General features: G+C 42.7%; 1 protein-coding gene across 1 annotated transcript in view; it reads right to left on the reverse strand.

Moving 5' to 3' along the window:
• LOC126252043 (UDP-glucosyltransferase 2-like) overlaps window positions 1–16,499 on the reverse strand; it is an 85,043-nt gene that overhangs the window by 14,346 nt on the left and 54,198 nt on the right. Inside the window, exons 5-6 of the mRNA XM_049952837.1 lie at window positions 10,481–10,703; window positions 10,180–10,399 (exon numbers count right to left, since the gene is read on the reverse strand). Of these exons, the coding sequence (XP_049808794.1) occupies window positions 10,180–10,399; window positions 10,481–10,703 (443 nt within the window). The remainder of the gene's footprint in view (window positions 1–10,179; window positions 10,400–10,480; window positions 10,704–16,499) is intronic.

Here is a 16,499-nt window from a genome sequence, read left to right on the forward strand (position 1 = left end):
TGCTGTTGTTTGTTGATGATGCTGTGGTGTACGGTAAGTTGTCGAAGTTGAGTGACTGTAGGAAGATACAAGACGTGTTCGACAAAATATCTAGTCGGCGTGATGAATGACAGCAAGCTCTTAATCTGGAAAAATGTAAATTAATGCGGATGAGTAGGAAGAACATATCTGTAATGATCGGTCACAGCACCTGCTTGACACGGTGAAGTCGTTTAAATATCTGGGCGTAACATTGCAAAGGGATACGAGGTGGAACGAGTATATGAGAACTGTTATAGGGGAGGCGAATGGTCGACTTCTGCTTATTGGGAGAATTTTGGAAAAGAGCGGTTCACCTGTAAAGGAGTCCGCATATAGGACGCTGATGCGACTTATTCTTGAGTACTGCTCGAATGTTTGGGATCCATACCAGGTCGGACTGAAGGAAGACATAGAAGCAGTTCAGACGTGGACTGCTAGATTTGTTACTGCTAGGTAAGAACGACACGTAAGTGTTACGGAGATGCTTCAGGAATTCAAATGGGAATCCCTGGATGGAAGGCGACGTTCGTTTCGAGAAACACAGTTCAGAAAATTTAGAGAATCGACATTTCAAGGTGACTGCCGAACGATTCTACTGCCGCCAACATACATTGCGCATAAGGACCATGAAGATAAGATTCGTGAAATTAGGGCTCATACGAAGGTATATAGACAATCGTTTTCCCTCGCTCTGTTTGAGAATGGAACAGGAAAGGAAAGGACTAGTAAAGGTACAGGGTACCTCCACCACGCACCGTACAGTGGCTTGCGGAGTATCTATGTAGATATAGATGTAGATGTAGATATCAACGCCGAATTGAGGTCGTTATCAAGGCCAGAGGCGGTGATGAGCTTGATGTGTCCTTGAGACGACTAATTTCCACAGTGCATAATTCAGGCTGTGGTCATTGGATATGAAGAGACTTGGGGAAAAATCTTGGGATTAAAAACCTTGAGATCAGCGAAAACACCAATAAAACTAAACATGTAGCCCGCATCTCGTGGTCGTGCGGTAGCGTTCTCGCTTCCCACGCCCGGGTTCCCGGGTTCGATTCCCGGCGGGGTCAGGGATTTTCTCTGCCTCGTGATGGCTGGGTGTTGTGTGCTGTCCTTAGGTTAGTTAGGTTTAAGTGGTTCTAAGTTCTAGGGGACTTATGACCACAGCAGTTGAGTCCCATGGTGCTCAGAGCCTAAACATGTATGTTGTGCCTCATCTTTATATCTGGTTGGTGCATAGGTTCATAACGTTTATCCGTAAGTTTAACAAAAACGACAAACAACATAACAAAGACTTTAGACATCAATAATGCACTCTTCTTCGCTATTTACATCTGCCAACTCTGGGGTAACTTTTCCATTCCGCGACTGTAGAAATCACGTGAGTTTGTGGCGAAGAACTCTCCGAGACAAGTTCGGAGCGCAGTTTCATCCTGAAAGGAAGTTACTTGGAGATTGTTCGACAAATAGCAGAAAAGGTGAAAAACTGAGGGAGCAAGATCAGGGGAATAAGGTGTGTGCAGAATGATTTGCCAACCCATCTCCTGTAGCTATAATGTTTTTCGTCAGTCTTGCAGACCGCGGGCGGGCGTTGTCGTCGAGTAGCGCCACTTCACGGTGTCTTCTTGGTCGTTGGACTGCGTCTTCAAGAGGTCTCAGTTGTTGACAATAAATGTCAGTAGCGATGGTTACACCTCGGGGAAGCAATTTGCAGTACACCGCAACATCGCTGGTACCTTTGAGAGGTGGCTACACTGAGTCACAGCGCCAGAGATTGCGCCTTAGATTATTATTCCGCCGCCTCCACTGGTGCAGTTGTAGTTCAGAGGTTGCCGGGGGCAGTACTTGTCGAGAGGATGTCGAAAGCAGCAGAGGCAATGGTGGAAAAATGGGCCCCTGCTGGTATTATGGGCCCCCTACATATTTGGAAGTACAGGCCACGAATTCTAGCGGAGAGCACATGAACTACTAAAACTAGTTGCCAAACTTCACTGTACAGTGCGCAGACGTAGTAGCTGTCATGGTTTGTGAGTAGTTGTGCTGTGAATTTTTTCACTGTCATCAAAAGTTTGAAAGGTTAGTGTTTACTTGAATAAAACTCAAATTTCTAACATGTTATTCGTGGAACTAAGGTAAGGTACGTATTTGGCTTGCTGTTGGGATATCCTTTTACGTTAATTAACGTCGGTTGCGAACCAAACTAATCGTAGGCAAGATCGATTTTCCCAAGATGGCGAGGGTGGATATATGGGCCCCTTTTGCTGCTGGTATTATGGGCCCCGTAAAATCAGTTAGATATTGCTACTCTTTATGTTTCAGATACCTCGAACACATCTTGTACCCCCAAAAAAATCGAAACGGCAATCGTGGGACAAAGCAAATATGGCAAATGCTATTGTAGCTATTAAAGAGAAAAAAATGGGGTTGAAAAAAGCGGTTTAAGTGTACTCTGTCCCTCGTTCTACGCTCCAAAGGCTTTCCACCAGTTTTACCACAGGGACTTGAGGACGAACTGGTTAAATATCTTCTCATTATGGAATCCAAATTCTACGGCCTTACCAGAAATGACGTCGGCGCATGGCCTACCAGCTTTGCACAAGAAATAAAAAGTTGGTGTTTCCATCCATGATGTTGATGACTCTGTATGTCTATTTTGTGAAGGGATTTTTTTCAAAGGACACAAAAGGTGAACTTTGGGTCCAGTATATAGCCTGTGAGATGTGGGCTCAAAACGAATGTGCTGGATGCGAATAAAATGCTTATGTGTGTAACTAATGTAAATAGGCTAGGCGTAGCCTGTGAAAATCATCCCACCAGTAGACTAATTAACAATGTTCAGAGTGAATCTTTCTTTCATTATACAGAAAAATTAAATAAAATTATATTTTTCAAATTTTTGTATCTTTTTATTTCAAACTACCTTGGGGCCCATATTACCAGCACAAATTCTTGACGCAACAAAATGCAGAGTATCAGGAAAAAAATAAAATTTTGTTTTAAATATTAAAAAGTCGAACCAAAACATATCGTAACTATTGCAGGACATACTAGAAAAAATGTTTTATGTTAATTTTAGGTGATTATACTAAAAATAAAAGGTGTTACATAAAAAAACAGAGTGGGGGCCCATTTATCCACCTTTACCTGTACGAGGTGCATTCAAGTTCTAAGGCCTCCGATTTTTTTTCTCCGGAATGAAAGAGATAGAAACATGTGCATTGTTTTAAAATGAGGCCGCGTTCATTGTCAATACGTCCCAGAGATGGCAGCACCATACGGCAGATGGAATTTTACCGCCAGCGGCGAGAATGAGAACTGTTTTAAATACTTAAAATGGCGACGTTTTCCTTACTTGAACAGCATGCAATCATTTGTTTTCTGAATTTGCGTGGTGTGAAACCAATCGAAATTCATCAACAGTTGAAGGAGACATGTGGTGATGGAGTTATGGATGTGTCGAAAGTGCATTCGTGGGTGCAACAGTTTAATGAAGGCAGAACATCGTGTGACAACAAACCGAAACAACCTTGAGCTCGCACAAGCCGGTCTGATGACATGATCGAGAAAGTGGAGAGAATTGTTTTGGGTGATCGCCGAATGACTGTTGAACAGATCGCCTCCAGAGTTGGCATTTCTGTGGGTTCTGTGCACACAAACCTGCATGACGACCTGAAAATGCGAAAAGTGTCATCCAGGTGGGTGCAATGAATGCTGACGGACGACCACATGGCTGCCCGTGTGGCATGTTGCCAAGCAATGTTGACGCGCAATGACAGCATGAATGGGACTTTCTTTTCGTCGGTTGTGACAATGGATGAGACGTGGCTGCCATATTTCAATCCAGAAACAAAGCACCAGTCAGCTCAGTGGAAGCACACAGATTCACCGCCACCAAAAAAATTTCGGGTAACTGCCAGTGCTGAAAAAATGATGGTGTCCATGTTCTGGGACAGCGAGGGCGTAATCCTTACCCATTGCGTTCCAAAGGGCACTACGGTAACAGGTGCATCCTACGAAAATGTTTTGAAGAACAAATTCCTTCCTGCACTGCAACAAAAACGTCTGGGAAGGGCTGCGCGTGTGCTGTTTCACCAAGACAACGCACCCGCACATCGAGCTAATGTTACGCAACAGTTTCTTCGTGATAACAACTTTGAAGTGATTCCTCATGCTCCCTACTCACCTGACCTGGCTCCTAGTGACTTTTGGCTTTTTCTAACAATGAAAGACACTCTCCGTGGCCGCACATTCACCAGCTGTGCTGCTATTGCCTCAGCGATTTTCCAGTGGTCAAAACAGACTCCTAAAGAAGCCTTCGCCGCTGCCATGGAATCATGGCGTCAGCGTTGTAAAAAATGTGTACGTCTGCAGGGCGATTACGTCGAGAAGTAACGCCAGTTTCATCGATTTCGGGTGAGTAGTTACTTAGAAAAAAAATCGGAAGCCTTAGAACTTGAATGCACCTCGTACTAGTTCAGAGAATGTCGAGTGCAGTTGTTCTGTTGAGCGAGAGAGTAGATGCTGTTCGTTTGGTGTAATGTATAGATGGAAGATGTTGCAATGATCACAGTGTATTTTTCGTCAATATATATTGAGGCAAAAAAAAAAAATTCACATTTCTTTAATGACAATGCCTCTTGGTCACAGGTTCAGTCAACAAAGCATCTGACTCGTGTTCATGTTCTGGTTTCTATGTGCAATTATAGTATTTGTGGTTTTTCAATTAGTTCATTGTAAATGGTGTTTAAAATATCTTGTTGTATTGAGGAAGAACCGAGCCAGATACATGTACGTTGAGTCACACTACCACACACAGAACAGTTACACTAGTGCTTTGTTGTTTCGTAGCTTTTATAGTTGCAGGGGACTTAATTAATCAATTGTGTTAACGGAAATTTCTTGTCATTCTTTATTTTTATTTTATGCAGTCAGATTGCGTGCTGATACTACTCAGGGCCAACCAGTTACGAGATTTCGTAACCGGACACACAGCTACTAAAGTTATTGCATTTATTCATTATTCTTTTTAATTAAGCCCCCATGCACCTTTTGTGGATTCGCATGGGTCTTTGTGCGGGCAGCTGCTGCTTTTTTTTTTTTTTTTTTTGGGCCCAGCCATCCCTTTTCTTTCCTTATTCCTTTCCTTTCCTATTCCTCGTCACCAGTAACGTTACCGAAAACGAACCAATTGATGACGAGCAAGAAGAGGTGCACATCTGGCCACCAGCTGATTTTTGTGATTGTGGCTTAGAGCATGCGGTTCCTGTATTCCCGCTTTTTGAACCTTCGCTACGGCAGGGAAAATGTAGCACAGTCCATCACATATAACAGCTCTCGAGTATACTAACGTGGGCCATTGTGGATCAGGGCTATTACAAATGATTGAAGCGATTTCATAAATTCACTGTAGCTCCATTCATTGACATATGGTCACGACACGCTACAGATACGTAGAAAAACTTATAAAGTTTTGTTCGGCTGAAGCCGCACTTCAGGTTTCTGCCGCCAGAGCGCTCGAGAACGCAGTGAGACAAAATGGCGACAGGAGCCGAGAAAGCGTATGTCGTGCTTGAAATGCACTCACATCAGTCAGTCATAACAGTGCAACGACACTTCAGGACGAAGTTCAACAACGCTCCACCAACTGCTAACTCCATTCGGCGATGGTATGCGCAGTTTAAAGCTTCTGGATGCCTCTGTAAGGGGAAATCAACGGGTTGGCCTGCAGTGAGGGAAGAAACGGTTGAACGCGTGCGGGCAAGTTTCACGCGTAGCCCGCGGAAGTCGACGAATAAAGCAAGCAGGGAGCTAAACGTACCACAGCCGACGGTTTGGAAAATCTTACGGAAAAGGCTAAAGCAGAAGCCTTACCGTTTACAATTGCTACAAGCCCTGACACCCGATGACAAAGTCAAACGCTTTGAATTTTCGGCGCGGTTGCAACAGCTCATGGAAGAGGATGCGTTCAGTGCGAAACTTGTTTTCAGTGATGAAGCAACATTTTTTTCTTAATGGTGAAGTGAACACACACAATGCGCGAATCTGGGCAGTAGAGAATCCTCACGCATTCTTGCAGCAAATTCGCAATTCACCAAAAGTTAACGTGTTTTGTGCAATCTCACGGTTTAAAGTTTACGGCCCCTTTTTCTTCTGCGAAAAAAACGTTACAGGACACGTGTATCTGGACATGCTGGAAAATTGGCTCATGCCACAACTGGAGACCGACAGCGCCGACTTCATCTTTCAACAGGATGGTGCTCCACCGCACTTCCATCATGATGTTCGGCATTTCTTAAACAGGAGATTGGAAAACCGATGGATCGGTCGTGGTGGGGATCATGATCAGCAATTCATGTCATGGCCTCCACGCTCTCCCGACTTAACCCCATACGATTTCTTTCTGTGGGGTTATGTGAAAGATTCAGTGTTTAAACCTCCTCTACCAAGAAACGTGCCAGAACTGCGAGCTCGCATCAACGATGGTTTCAAACTCATTGATGGGGACATGCTGCGCCGAGTGTGGGAGGAACTTGATTATCGGCTTGATGTCTGCCGAATCACTAAAGGGGCACATACCGAACATTTGTGAATGCCTAAAAAAAACTTTTTGAGTTTTTGTATGTGTTTGCAAAGCATTGTGAAAATATCTCAAATAATAAAGTTATTGTAGAGCTGTGAAATCGCTTCAATCATTTGTAATAACCCTGTATATTGAGGTAAAAAAAATATTTCACATTTCTTTAATGACAATGCCTCTTGGTCACAGGTTCAGTCAACAAAGCATCTGGCTCGTGTTCATGTTCTGGTTTCTATGTGCAATTATAGTATTTGTGGTTTTTCAATTAGTTCATTGTAAATGGTGTTTAAAATATCTTGTCGTATTTAGGAAGAACCGAGCCAGATACATGTACATTGAGTCACACTACCACACACAGAACAGTCACACTAGTGCTTTGTTGTTTCGTAGCTTTTATAGTTGCAGGGGACTTAATTAATCAATTGTGTTAACGGAAATTTCTTGTCATTCTTTATTTTTATTTTATGCAGTCAGATTGCGTGCTGATACTACTCAGGGCCAACAGGTTACGATATTTCGTAACCGAACACACAGCTACTAAAGTTATTGCATTTATTCATTATTCTTTTTAATTAAGCCCCCATACACCTTTTGTGGATTCGCACAGGTCTTTGTGCGGGCAGTTGCTACTTTTTTTTTTTTGGGCCCAGCCATCCCTTTTCTTTCCTTATTCCTTTCCTTTCCTATTCCTCGTCACCAGTAACGTTACCGGAAACGAACCAATTGATGACGAGCAAGAAGAGGTGCACATCTGGCCACCAGCTGATTTTTGTGATTGTGGCTTAGAGCATACGGTTCCTGTATTCCCGCTTTTTGAACCTTCGCTAAGGCAGGGAAAATGTAGCACAGTTCATCACATATAACAGCTCTCGAGTATACTAACGTGGGCCATTGTGGATCAATGCGTTTAAACGATCTTCATCAAACCCCGGAGGTCTTCCTGAACCTGGAGAGTCACTAACGTCGAAACGATCCTCCTTAGAACGAGAAAACCATTTTCTTGACGGGCTCTGTGTCATGGCATCATCCCCATACACGGCGCAAATGTTTGTGGCTGCCTCCGCTGCTGTCCCCCCCCCCCCCCCCCCCCTTATTAAGTGAAACACAAGAATATGTCGGAAATATTCCGATTTCTCCACTTGCCACTAAATTTTCTAGCATCCGTGGCTCCACTCACTGTCTCCAAATGACAAAATGACAATATGTAAATTCAAATAGCAACAGTGAAGTATAAATAAAAAATGACAATCGATAAATAAGCCCATAGCAGCCGGAATACCAAGACGCAAAACAAGGACGCTACGAACTTATGCACCAACCTAACAGCGGCAACTATTTATTTACAGCTCGTACAAAATAGATACGTGTTTCAATATTTACTGACCTTCATAGTAGTCACCTGCATTGTGTATAATCCGTAGCCAGCGATGTGGAGGTCGTGGGATACTCTTAGCAGTGCCAGTTGTGTTGACAGTTCGACCGGCGCGGTCTATTGCCCGACGAATAAACAGCAGTTCTGAAGCGAATGCCGTGAAGTGTTTCCTTCCGTTTAGAAATCGAGTTGAACTCACGAGGGCTTAAGTCAGGGGAGAGCAGTAGGTCGTATAGAACTTTAGCAGCTCCATCAGTCAAACAAATCAGTAACAGCTTGCACTGTATGTGCTTGAGCATTGTCCTGCAAAATGATGGTCAGGTCCTGCAGAAAGTGTCATCACTTCTGTCTCTGCACTGTTCATTTTTGGAACACAACCTACGACCAGCTTAGAGACAGAAGTGATGACACTTTCTGCAGGACCTGACCATCATTTTGCAGGACAATGCTCAAGCACGTACAGTGCAAGCTGTTACTGATTTGTTTGACTGATGTAAGTGCTATACGACCTACTGCTCTCCCCTGACTTAAGCCCTCGTGAGTGCAACCCCATTTCTAAACTGAAGGAAACACTTCACGGCATTCGCTTCAGAACTACACTACTGGCCATTAAAATTGCTACACCAAGAAGAAATGCAGATCATAAACGGGTATTCATTGGAGAAATATATTATACCAGAAATGACATGTGATTACATTTTCACGCAATTTGGGTGCATAAATCCTGAGAAGTGAGTACCCAGAAAAACCACCTCTGGCCGTAATAACGGCCTTGATACGCCTGGGCATTGAGTCAAACAGAGCTTGGATGGCGTGTAGGCCTACAGGTACAGCTGCCCATGCAGCTTCAACACGATACCACAGTTCATCAAGAGTAGTGACGAGCCAGTTGCACGGCCACCATTGAACATACGTTTCCAGTTGGTGAGAGATCTGAAGAATGTGCTGGCCTGGGTAGCAGTCGAACATTTTCTGTATCCAGAAAGGCCCGTACAGGACCTGCAACATGCGGTCGTGCATTATCCTGCTGAAATGTAGGGTTTCGCATGGATCGAATGAAGGGTAGAGCCACGGGTCGTAACACATCTGAAATGTAACGTCCACTGTTCAAAGTGCCGTCAATGCGAACAAGAGGTGACCGAGACCTGGCACCCCATACCATCACGACGGGTGATACGCCAGTATGGCGATGACGAATACACGCTTCCGATGTGCGTTCACCGCGATGACGCCAAACACGGATGCGACCATCATGATGCTATAAACAGAACCTGGAGTCATCCGAAAAAATGACATTTTGCCATTCGTGCACCCAGGTTCGTCGTTGAGTACACCATCGCAGGCGCTCCTGTCTGTGATGCGGCGTCAAGGGTAACCACAGCCACGGTCTCCGAGCTGATAGTCCATGCTGCTGCAAACGTCGTCGAACTGTTCGTGCAGATGGTTGTTGTCTTGCAAACGTCCCCATCTGTTGACTCCGGAATCGAGACGTGGCTGGATAATCCGTTACAGCCATGCGGATAAGATGCCTGTCATCTCGACTGCTAGTGATACGAGGCCGTTGGGATCCAGCACGGCGTTCCGTATTACCCTCCTGAGCCCACCGATTTCATATTCTGCTAACAGTCATTGGATCTCGACCAACGCGAGCAGCAATGTCGCGATAGGCTACAATCCGACCTTTATCAAAGTCGGAAACGTGATGGTACGCATTTCTCCTCCTTACCCGAGGCATCATAACAACGTTTCACCAGGCAACGCCGGTCAACTGCTGTTTGTGTATGAGTAATCGCTTGGAAACTTTCCTCATGTCAGCACGTTGTAGGTGTCGTCACCGGCGCTAACCTTGTGTGAATGCTATGAAAAGCTAATCATTTGCATATCACAGCATGTTCTTCCTGTCGGTTAAATTTCGCGTCTGTAGCACGTCATCTTCGTGGTGTAGCAATTTTAATGGCCAGCAGTGTACTACAAAATCGTCGGGCAATAGACCGCGCCGCCTGAACTGTCAACACAACTGGCACTGCTAAAAGCATCCTACGACTCACACATCGCTGCAACGGGTTATGCACAATACTGGTGACTACTTTGAAGGTCAGTAAAAGTTTGAAACACGTATATATTTTGTACGAGCTGTAAATAAATAGTTGCCACTATTAAACTTCCAACCGTCGTAGTTGTTACTATGCTACTTCTAAAGTTGAGAGATCACCTTGGAGTTTCCAAAACGCGTCGAATTGTTCGGTGTGCCGATTCTTTGGTGATTTCATCCAGTTCCAGCTTCTCACCTATTCCTGCGCTAACCATCTTTGCAACGTTATAGGGCTGATCTCCGAAGCAGGGTATTCCTAGAAGAGGAACTCCGAAATACGATGCCTCGTTGAAGCTCTGCAGACCGCCCTGTGTGATAAACAGGCGGATGTTCGGATGAGCTGAAACAAGAGAAGACTCGTGTTTACAAACTTGTCAAAGTCATCACAGGTAGTCTGACGAGTCTGTGTAGCGATTCATACCTAATACGTCATGCTGTGGTAGCCATTTTGCGATCTTCACGTTCTCCGGCCTTTCGGGCAAATTATCGTCCTCAAACTTCCACAGTACTCTTTGCGGTAGCTCGGAGAAAGTTTCCAGCAATGCCCTTATGACTGTTTCAGGGAGGAAAATACTTCTCATGTTCGACCCCAAGCTGAAGTAGATGACTCCGTGTTCACCTCCGTCCAGAAACTGCTGGATATCCTGCCATGAACAGAGTCCTCATAAAACATCGTATCGTGTTTCACCAAGAGGACCTATATACTGAAACGATTATCAGTGACTCATAGGCCTATAATTTTATTAATTCAAGAATCCTAAAGTTTGGAAATTTGTGGTAAGTTCCTATGGGACCAAACTGCTGAAGTCATCGGTCCCTAGGCTTACATACTACTTAATCTAACTTAAACTAACTTACGTTAAGGACAGCACACATACCCATGCCCGAGGGAGGACTCGAACCTCCGACGGGGGGAGCCGCGTGAACTGTGGCAAGACGCCAGAGACTGCGTGGCTACCCCGCGTGGCAGTCAAGAGTCCTAAATAAGTGCTCGTAATGTTCAACGCGCAGGGTAGTAACTACCAAAACAAGAGCGTGATTTACATCCAGCTCCAATCCCCACGGCGACCAATGATCGTTGACATGGTATACTGGCCAGGCTGAATGTGGCTTTTAGGAAATTTTCCACGCTCGTTTTGGCAAATAATGGAATGGTCCCCAAGTCTACATGATTTACAGACAGATGGCTCGTACGACTTCCGGCCCTTGGATTAAGTGATGACTATGGCGACACGCAAGGCATCCGGCCACAAAGCTAAAATAAAAGTCGATTAGACACATCATGAAAATGAAAACAGTGAACCATTACGAAGGGATACGCTATAGGAAAGATTATTTCAATAGTCCCTTATGGAAATAATTAAGCATAAGAAAATTAACCTCATTTTTCTCAGTTTAGCCCTTTTCTTATTAAGCTTTTGTATGTCCATCCTTTTAGCAGGACGTCTCTGGAATGACGGCCGTTTACTATCGTGACAAAAAATAAAAACACCTACTGCCGCCCTTATGATTTTATTTTATTTTGTCGCTACCAGTTTCAACGCTTCACTGCGTCATCTTCAGGCTGTTTTGGTGCGGTACAGGTTGATACGATCCCCATGCATAGCCCATCAGCTGCCAGCGTTACTGGATTCGCAGACAATGTGTCAGCACCCCAACCATCAACTGCCCAAGCAGTAACGCTGGCCGCTGATGAGTTATGCATGGGGATCGTATCAACCTGTACCGCACCAAAACAGCCTGAAGATGACGCAATGAAGCGTTGAAACCGGTAGCGACAAAATAAAATAAAATCATAAGGACGGCTGTAGGTGTTTTTATTTTTTTCACTTTTCCTGTTAGGTTTCCAGCTCTTTTTGTTGCCACTCAGTTTCTGTAGAAATTATTTCGTAAGTCCCCTTGCTTCATTCTTGTTATCTACAGTGCTTTGAACAACTTGCTTCATATAATGTTGTTATGGATTACCCATACACATGCATGTCTAGACAGTGTCTCGGATTTTCTTTCATTTTTCTTTCCTCGACTGACAGTTTAATGTTTTAGCTTGACACTAAGATACTGCCGCGACCGACGTAGCATGTGGAAACTAAGATGGATGCTAAGTCCGTAGCCGAAAACGCACTGGTAAGTAACGTGAGCGGCATCAGTGCCTATGGATGAAACTCATATTCGTCTTACACAACACATATCCAACTGCGTTCCGAAATCAAAGCGCAGGTACATAGAGGTACTTAATAATAGTATTTCAAACTTTGCGTGATGTGGGTTCAACAAAGAAATACGAATAACTGGTTCCGACGGCAGTGTCAGGTTTATGACAGTCGTTTAGTGGTCACTTTCAAGTGATACGTTTGCTGCGACGCCTAGGCCTGCAACTTCCGAAGGCGGAACTAGGAGCCATACAAATAATATCGCTCCATATCACTGGTGTGGCAAGATAGCAGAAATTGTAAAGTTAGTCTTTCCTCGGCATTACTTTTACTTGTTCTGATAATTAGTTGATAAATACCTTTATTAGATAACAATTTTTCAGCCGTTACTTCGCTCCTTCTTTGTACAATTCTGTTTTAAAACATTTTTTAAGTGGAATATTATTATAATTACTTTAGAACTCTGGGATAATGTGATGTGTGAAACCATGAAATCAACGGCATTATTATGAATAACACTACTTAAAACATTTGCTCATTATTAAAAATAAATATGCACTTCCTTTCAAATGCTTGTATATAATTTATAGACTTACGTCTTCAGTTTAAATAGCACTGTGAAACAAGAAGCATTATTTCGTTTGACCACGTTTCGCAAATTTGTAGTATTCTGCGAAAACCACAATAATACTTCTCACTGTTGGTGCTAGTGGATTGAATCTACATTAATCTCTCACGGCTACGGTGATATAAAATTTTTTGTAAGACATCATCGTCACTTTCGACTTTTGAAATTATTTATTCACTAAATCCACTACTTTAATTTCGCCCATTTAGCCTTTTCATGTAAAGTTCAGCAGTGTATGTACATAAATGAAACATTTGACTTACATAGTGAACTCTAAAACGACACATTTCTAACATTTTATGCTTCAGCACGTCAAAATTTTGAAAAAAACAAACATGAGTCCTGTATATGTCATCATCACAACGATAGATTGCATATATTATTGAAAGAATGCATCCACATTAAGCGAGAATGTGACTATGCAGCCCACGTAACTAAAAGTGTTTTAAACTATACATATTGCTACATTTGTTGGCATTTTTGTGAGCCAGCCGCGGGCATGGATATGTGTGATGTCCTTAGATTAGTCAGGTTTAAGTAGCTCTAAGTCTAGGGGACTGATGACCTCAGATGTAAAGTCCCATAGTGCTTAGAGCCATTTGAACCATTTGAGGGATTATCGACTGTGAGCTGCAGAATAATATGTGGGAGAAATGGCTATTGTGATAGGAGGTGGACCATTAGCTGTCTTTTGAAATTTGAAAGACTTTTAATTACTCTGTTGTTCTGAAGAACACTGTTCCAAATTCGGGTTCCTGATTCAGAAAATGATTTAGAGAAAAGGACAGTGTTATGTAATGGTACAGAAAGGATTTCACTTTGCTGCGAACGAGTATTTCTGCTGTGCCGTTCAGATAGTAGTGTACGAGTTGAAGATAAATAAGGGGGAGTGCAATGACTGAAAAGACGATAGAGCAAAAATAGAGTGTGATAATCTCTACGCTTATAGGAATGCAGGCATGATAAATGCTCATGGACAGGATTGACATGGTCGAAATAGTGTATGTCACAAATGTACCGTACACAAGTATTCACTGCCATTTCCAGCCGGCACGCGCTTTCATGTGAAAAGTCCTTGGAGAGTAACATCAGCATGGGAAGTATTACTGATTCTACGAGCTTCTTTTTAAGTTCGAAAGGAAATACTGTTCCATATTTCTGTAGTGTATGGAATGAAGCTTACACCTTCGTACTGACTGCAGCTGTGTGTTCAGTCCACTCTAAGTGGTGGTCCAAAATTATCCCCAAGTTCTTAGTAGAAGAAGAAAAGGTTATTTTTCTGTCATTTTCGATTAAGAGTGGAAGAGATTCTCTGAGCTGCACAGTAATAAGTCTTTTGTGAAAAAAATGAGATTAAATGCGTTTTAGATGGTCTAAGTTTCAAACCAATATTCTGCATCCTCAGTGTTAAGGCAAGAAAATCAGCATTTACATGCTAGATGGCTGTGCACAGGTTTGTTCGAATTGTACTTAGATATAAATGAAAGTCGTCAGTGTACAAGTGATATTTACAGTGGGAGAGAATAGCTGACACATCATTAACATACAATAAGGAAATATTGGGCCCTTTACTGATCATTGTGGAGCCTCTGATATTACCTTTCTCCAGTGTGACCATTTTGTTCCAATGTTTACATAGTGTTGGTGGGATGTAAGGTATGAGTCAAACCATCGTACAGCACTTGAAAAAAAATCTTGACTTGTGAGTGTAGCAAGTAGAATGTCGAAGTCGACAGTGTCGAAAGCTTTGTTGAAATCCAGAAAGCACATAATAGTAGCCTGTTTTCTGTCCAGAGCTTCTTTCAGTTCATAAGTCACGTTTATAGGAACTACTAGAAACTAGACCGGTATTCATCTAAAAGGTTATTTCATGTAAAATAATTGGAAACTGTTCGTGAAGTATGTAATCTCAAGCCTTGGATGATTCTGGTAGAACGCAAATGAGCTTGTAGTCGAAAGATTGTTTGGCAGATTCCTTCTTGGGTATTGGTTTTATGTGTCTATGCTTCCACGCTGTTGAGGTATGCTGCAGGTCACAGAATGGCTTAAAATGTTCTTTATTTGAGGCAGTAGTGGATCGACGAGAAAGTTGATCATCTGCACTGCAATATTATCGTGTCCAGCAGCTGCCGAACGGTTTCGCGCAGTTGACTTCCTTACCAGCTATAGAAAAAAACTGTTTTTATACCACGCACTGATACTTTAAGGGGAGTACAGAAGGTGGTGTGGGTACAATGCGTCCGTTTTTATTTTTTTGTGGAAAACTGTTGTTTGGAGTTTTCACTTTAATTTGATGTATGTTTCGTTGATTTTGGAAAACAGTATTTGTAATTTATTTTGAATTAATTTAGTGCACAAGTAAATTCCACAGGTTCCATGAGTGCCTGTTCAGTTACGACAAGATATCTCGGGAACTGTTTGCTCTAGAAGGTGGGAGTTTACGTTTATTTATATAAATATCCTGCTGCATAGGTTGGCTGCACAGGATGCTGTGATATTACTTTGTGTTTTTGGTCTAATGAATCATATCATCCACATTTTATCAGATGCAGTACACCTTTAGTTGTGTGTACCAGGGCTTGTTTCTCACTGAGTTGTGTTTCTCTTTTTAATATGACTCCACCCAAGCGAATATTTGAGAAGTGAGGAAATAAGGAAAGTAGGTTCTACAGAAGATATCCCATTGGAAATTAACATCCAGAGAATGATGTTAGGACAAGCAACACTGAACAAAGTTCTTCACCACCAAGTGTTTTCAAGAAGTGTCTTGTGAACAGTAATGACGTGTACAGTGAAACTAGTGCCACTGATATCATTTTACTATTAGGCTTAAGTGTGCTAAAAACAATATTTAGTCAAACTGTGTGCTGTAATTTGTGTGGCGGAGAGATAAAGATTTACGAAAATTTCTTCAAAAGAAATGGTTTAGTTCTTAGTTTGGAAGTCTCTAGTTTGAATTGTGAGGGTAAGAAAGAATTTTGGACATATAAAAAACGTGGAAACAATAAGCTTTTTGAGACGAGCGTCAGATATTTCTGTGGTTTGAGATGCATCGGTAAAGGCCTTCTGGAAAAACTTTCTGTGCTCTTGTGAATCTGCCATGCCCTCTATTAATCTTTCAAGATACACTGGTGCTTTAGGGGAAACAATAAAGTAATCGAAGAAGACACAATGAAATCTACAACAGTGGAAGCAGTTGAAGAAAATGATGGCAACAACAAAATTTGCACAGAATTTGACGGATCATGACAGAAAAGGGGCCATGAATCTAAAAATTCTTGTGCGTCTTCCACAAATATCGATACCAGGAAGATGCCTGATGTTGAAGTACTGCAAAACATTGCCATGGATGGACCAAAGTGGGTACCAATAATGAGAAGTAACAATTCCATGAACGCAACTGTCAGGAAGCATATGAGGGATCCAGAGGAGGAATGGAAATTATCCCAGCTGTGAAGATCTTTCAGCGCCCTCAAGAACAAATTGTTCTCTATTCGAAAATCTTTGGTAATAGCGATTCCAGTTCATTCAGATCCGTAATTGACAGCAGGCCCTATGATGACCCAACACCACAGCAGTTAGAATGTGTCTGTCATGTGCAGAAACGAATGGGTGTCCAACTACGTAAAATCAGGCAGAACTTTTCTAGCAAAAAGCTTGAA

The sequence above is a fragment of the Schistocerca nitens genome, chromosome 4, assembly GCF_023898315.1.
Source record: "Schistocerca nitens isolate TAMUIC-IGC-003100 chromosome 4, iqSchNite1.1, whole genome shotgun sequence".
Classification (NCBI taxonomy): domain Eukaryota; kingdom Metazoa; phylum Arthropoda; class Insecta; order Orthoptera; family Acrididae; genus Schistocerca; species Schistocerca nitens.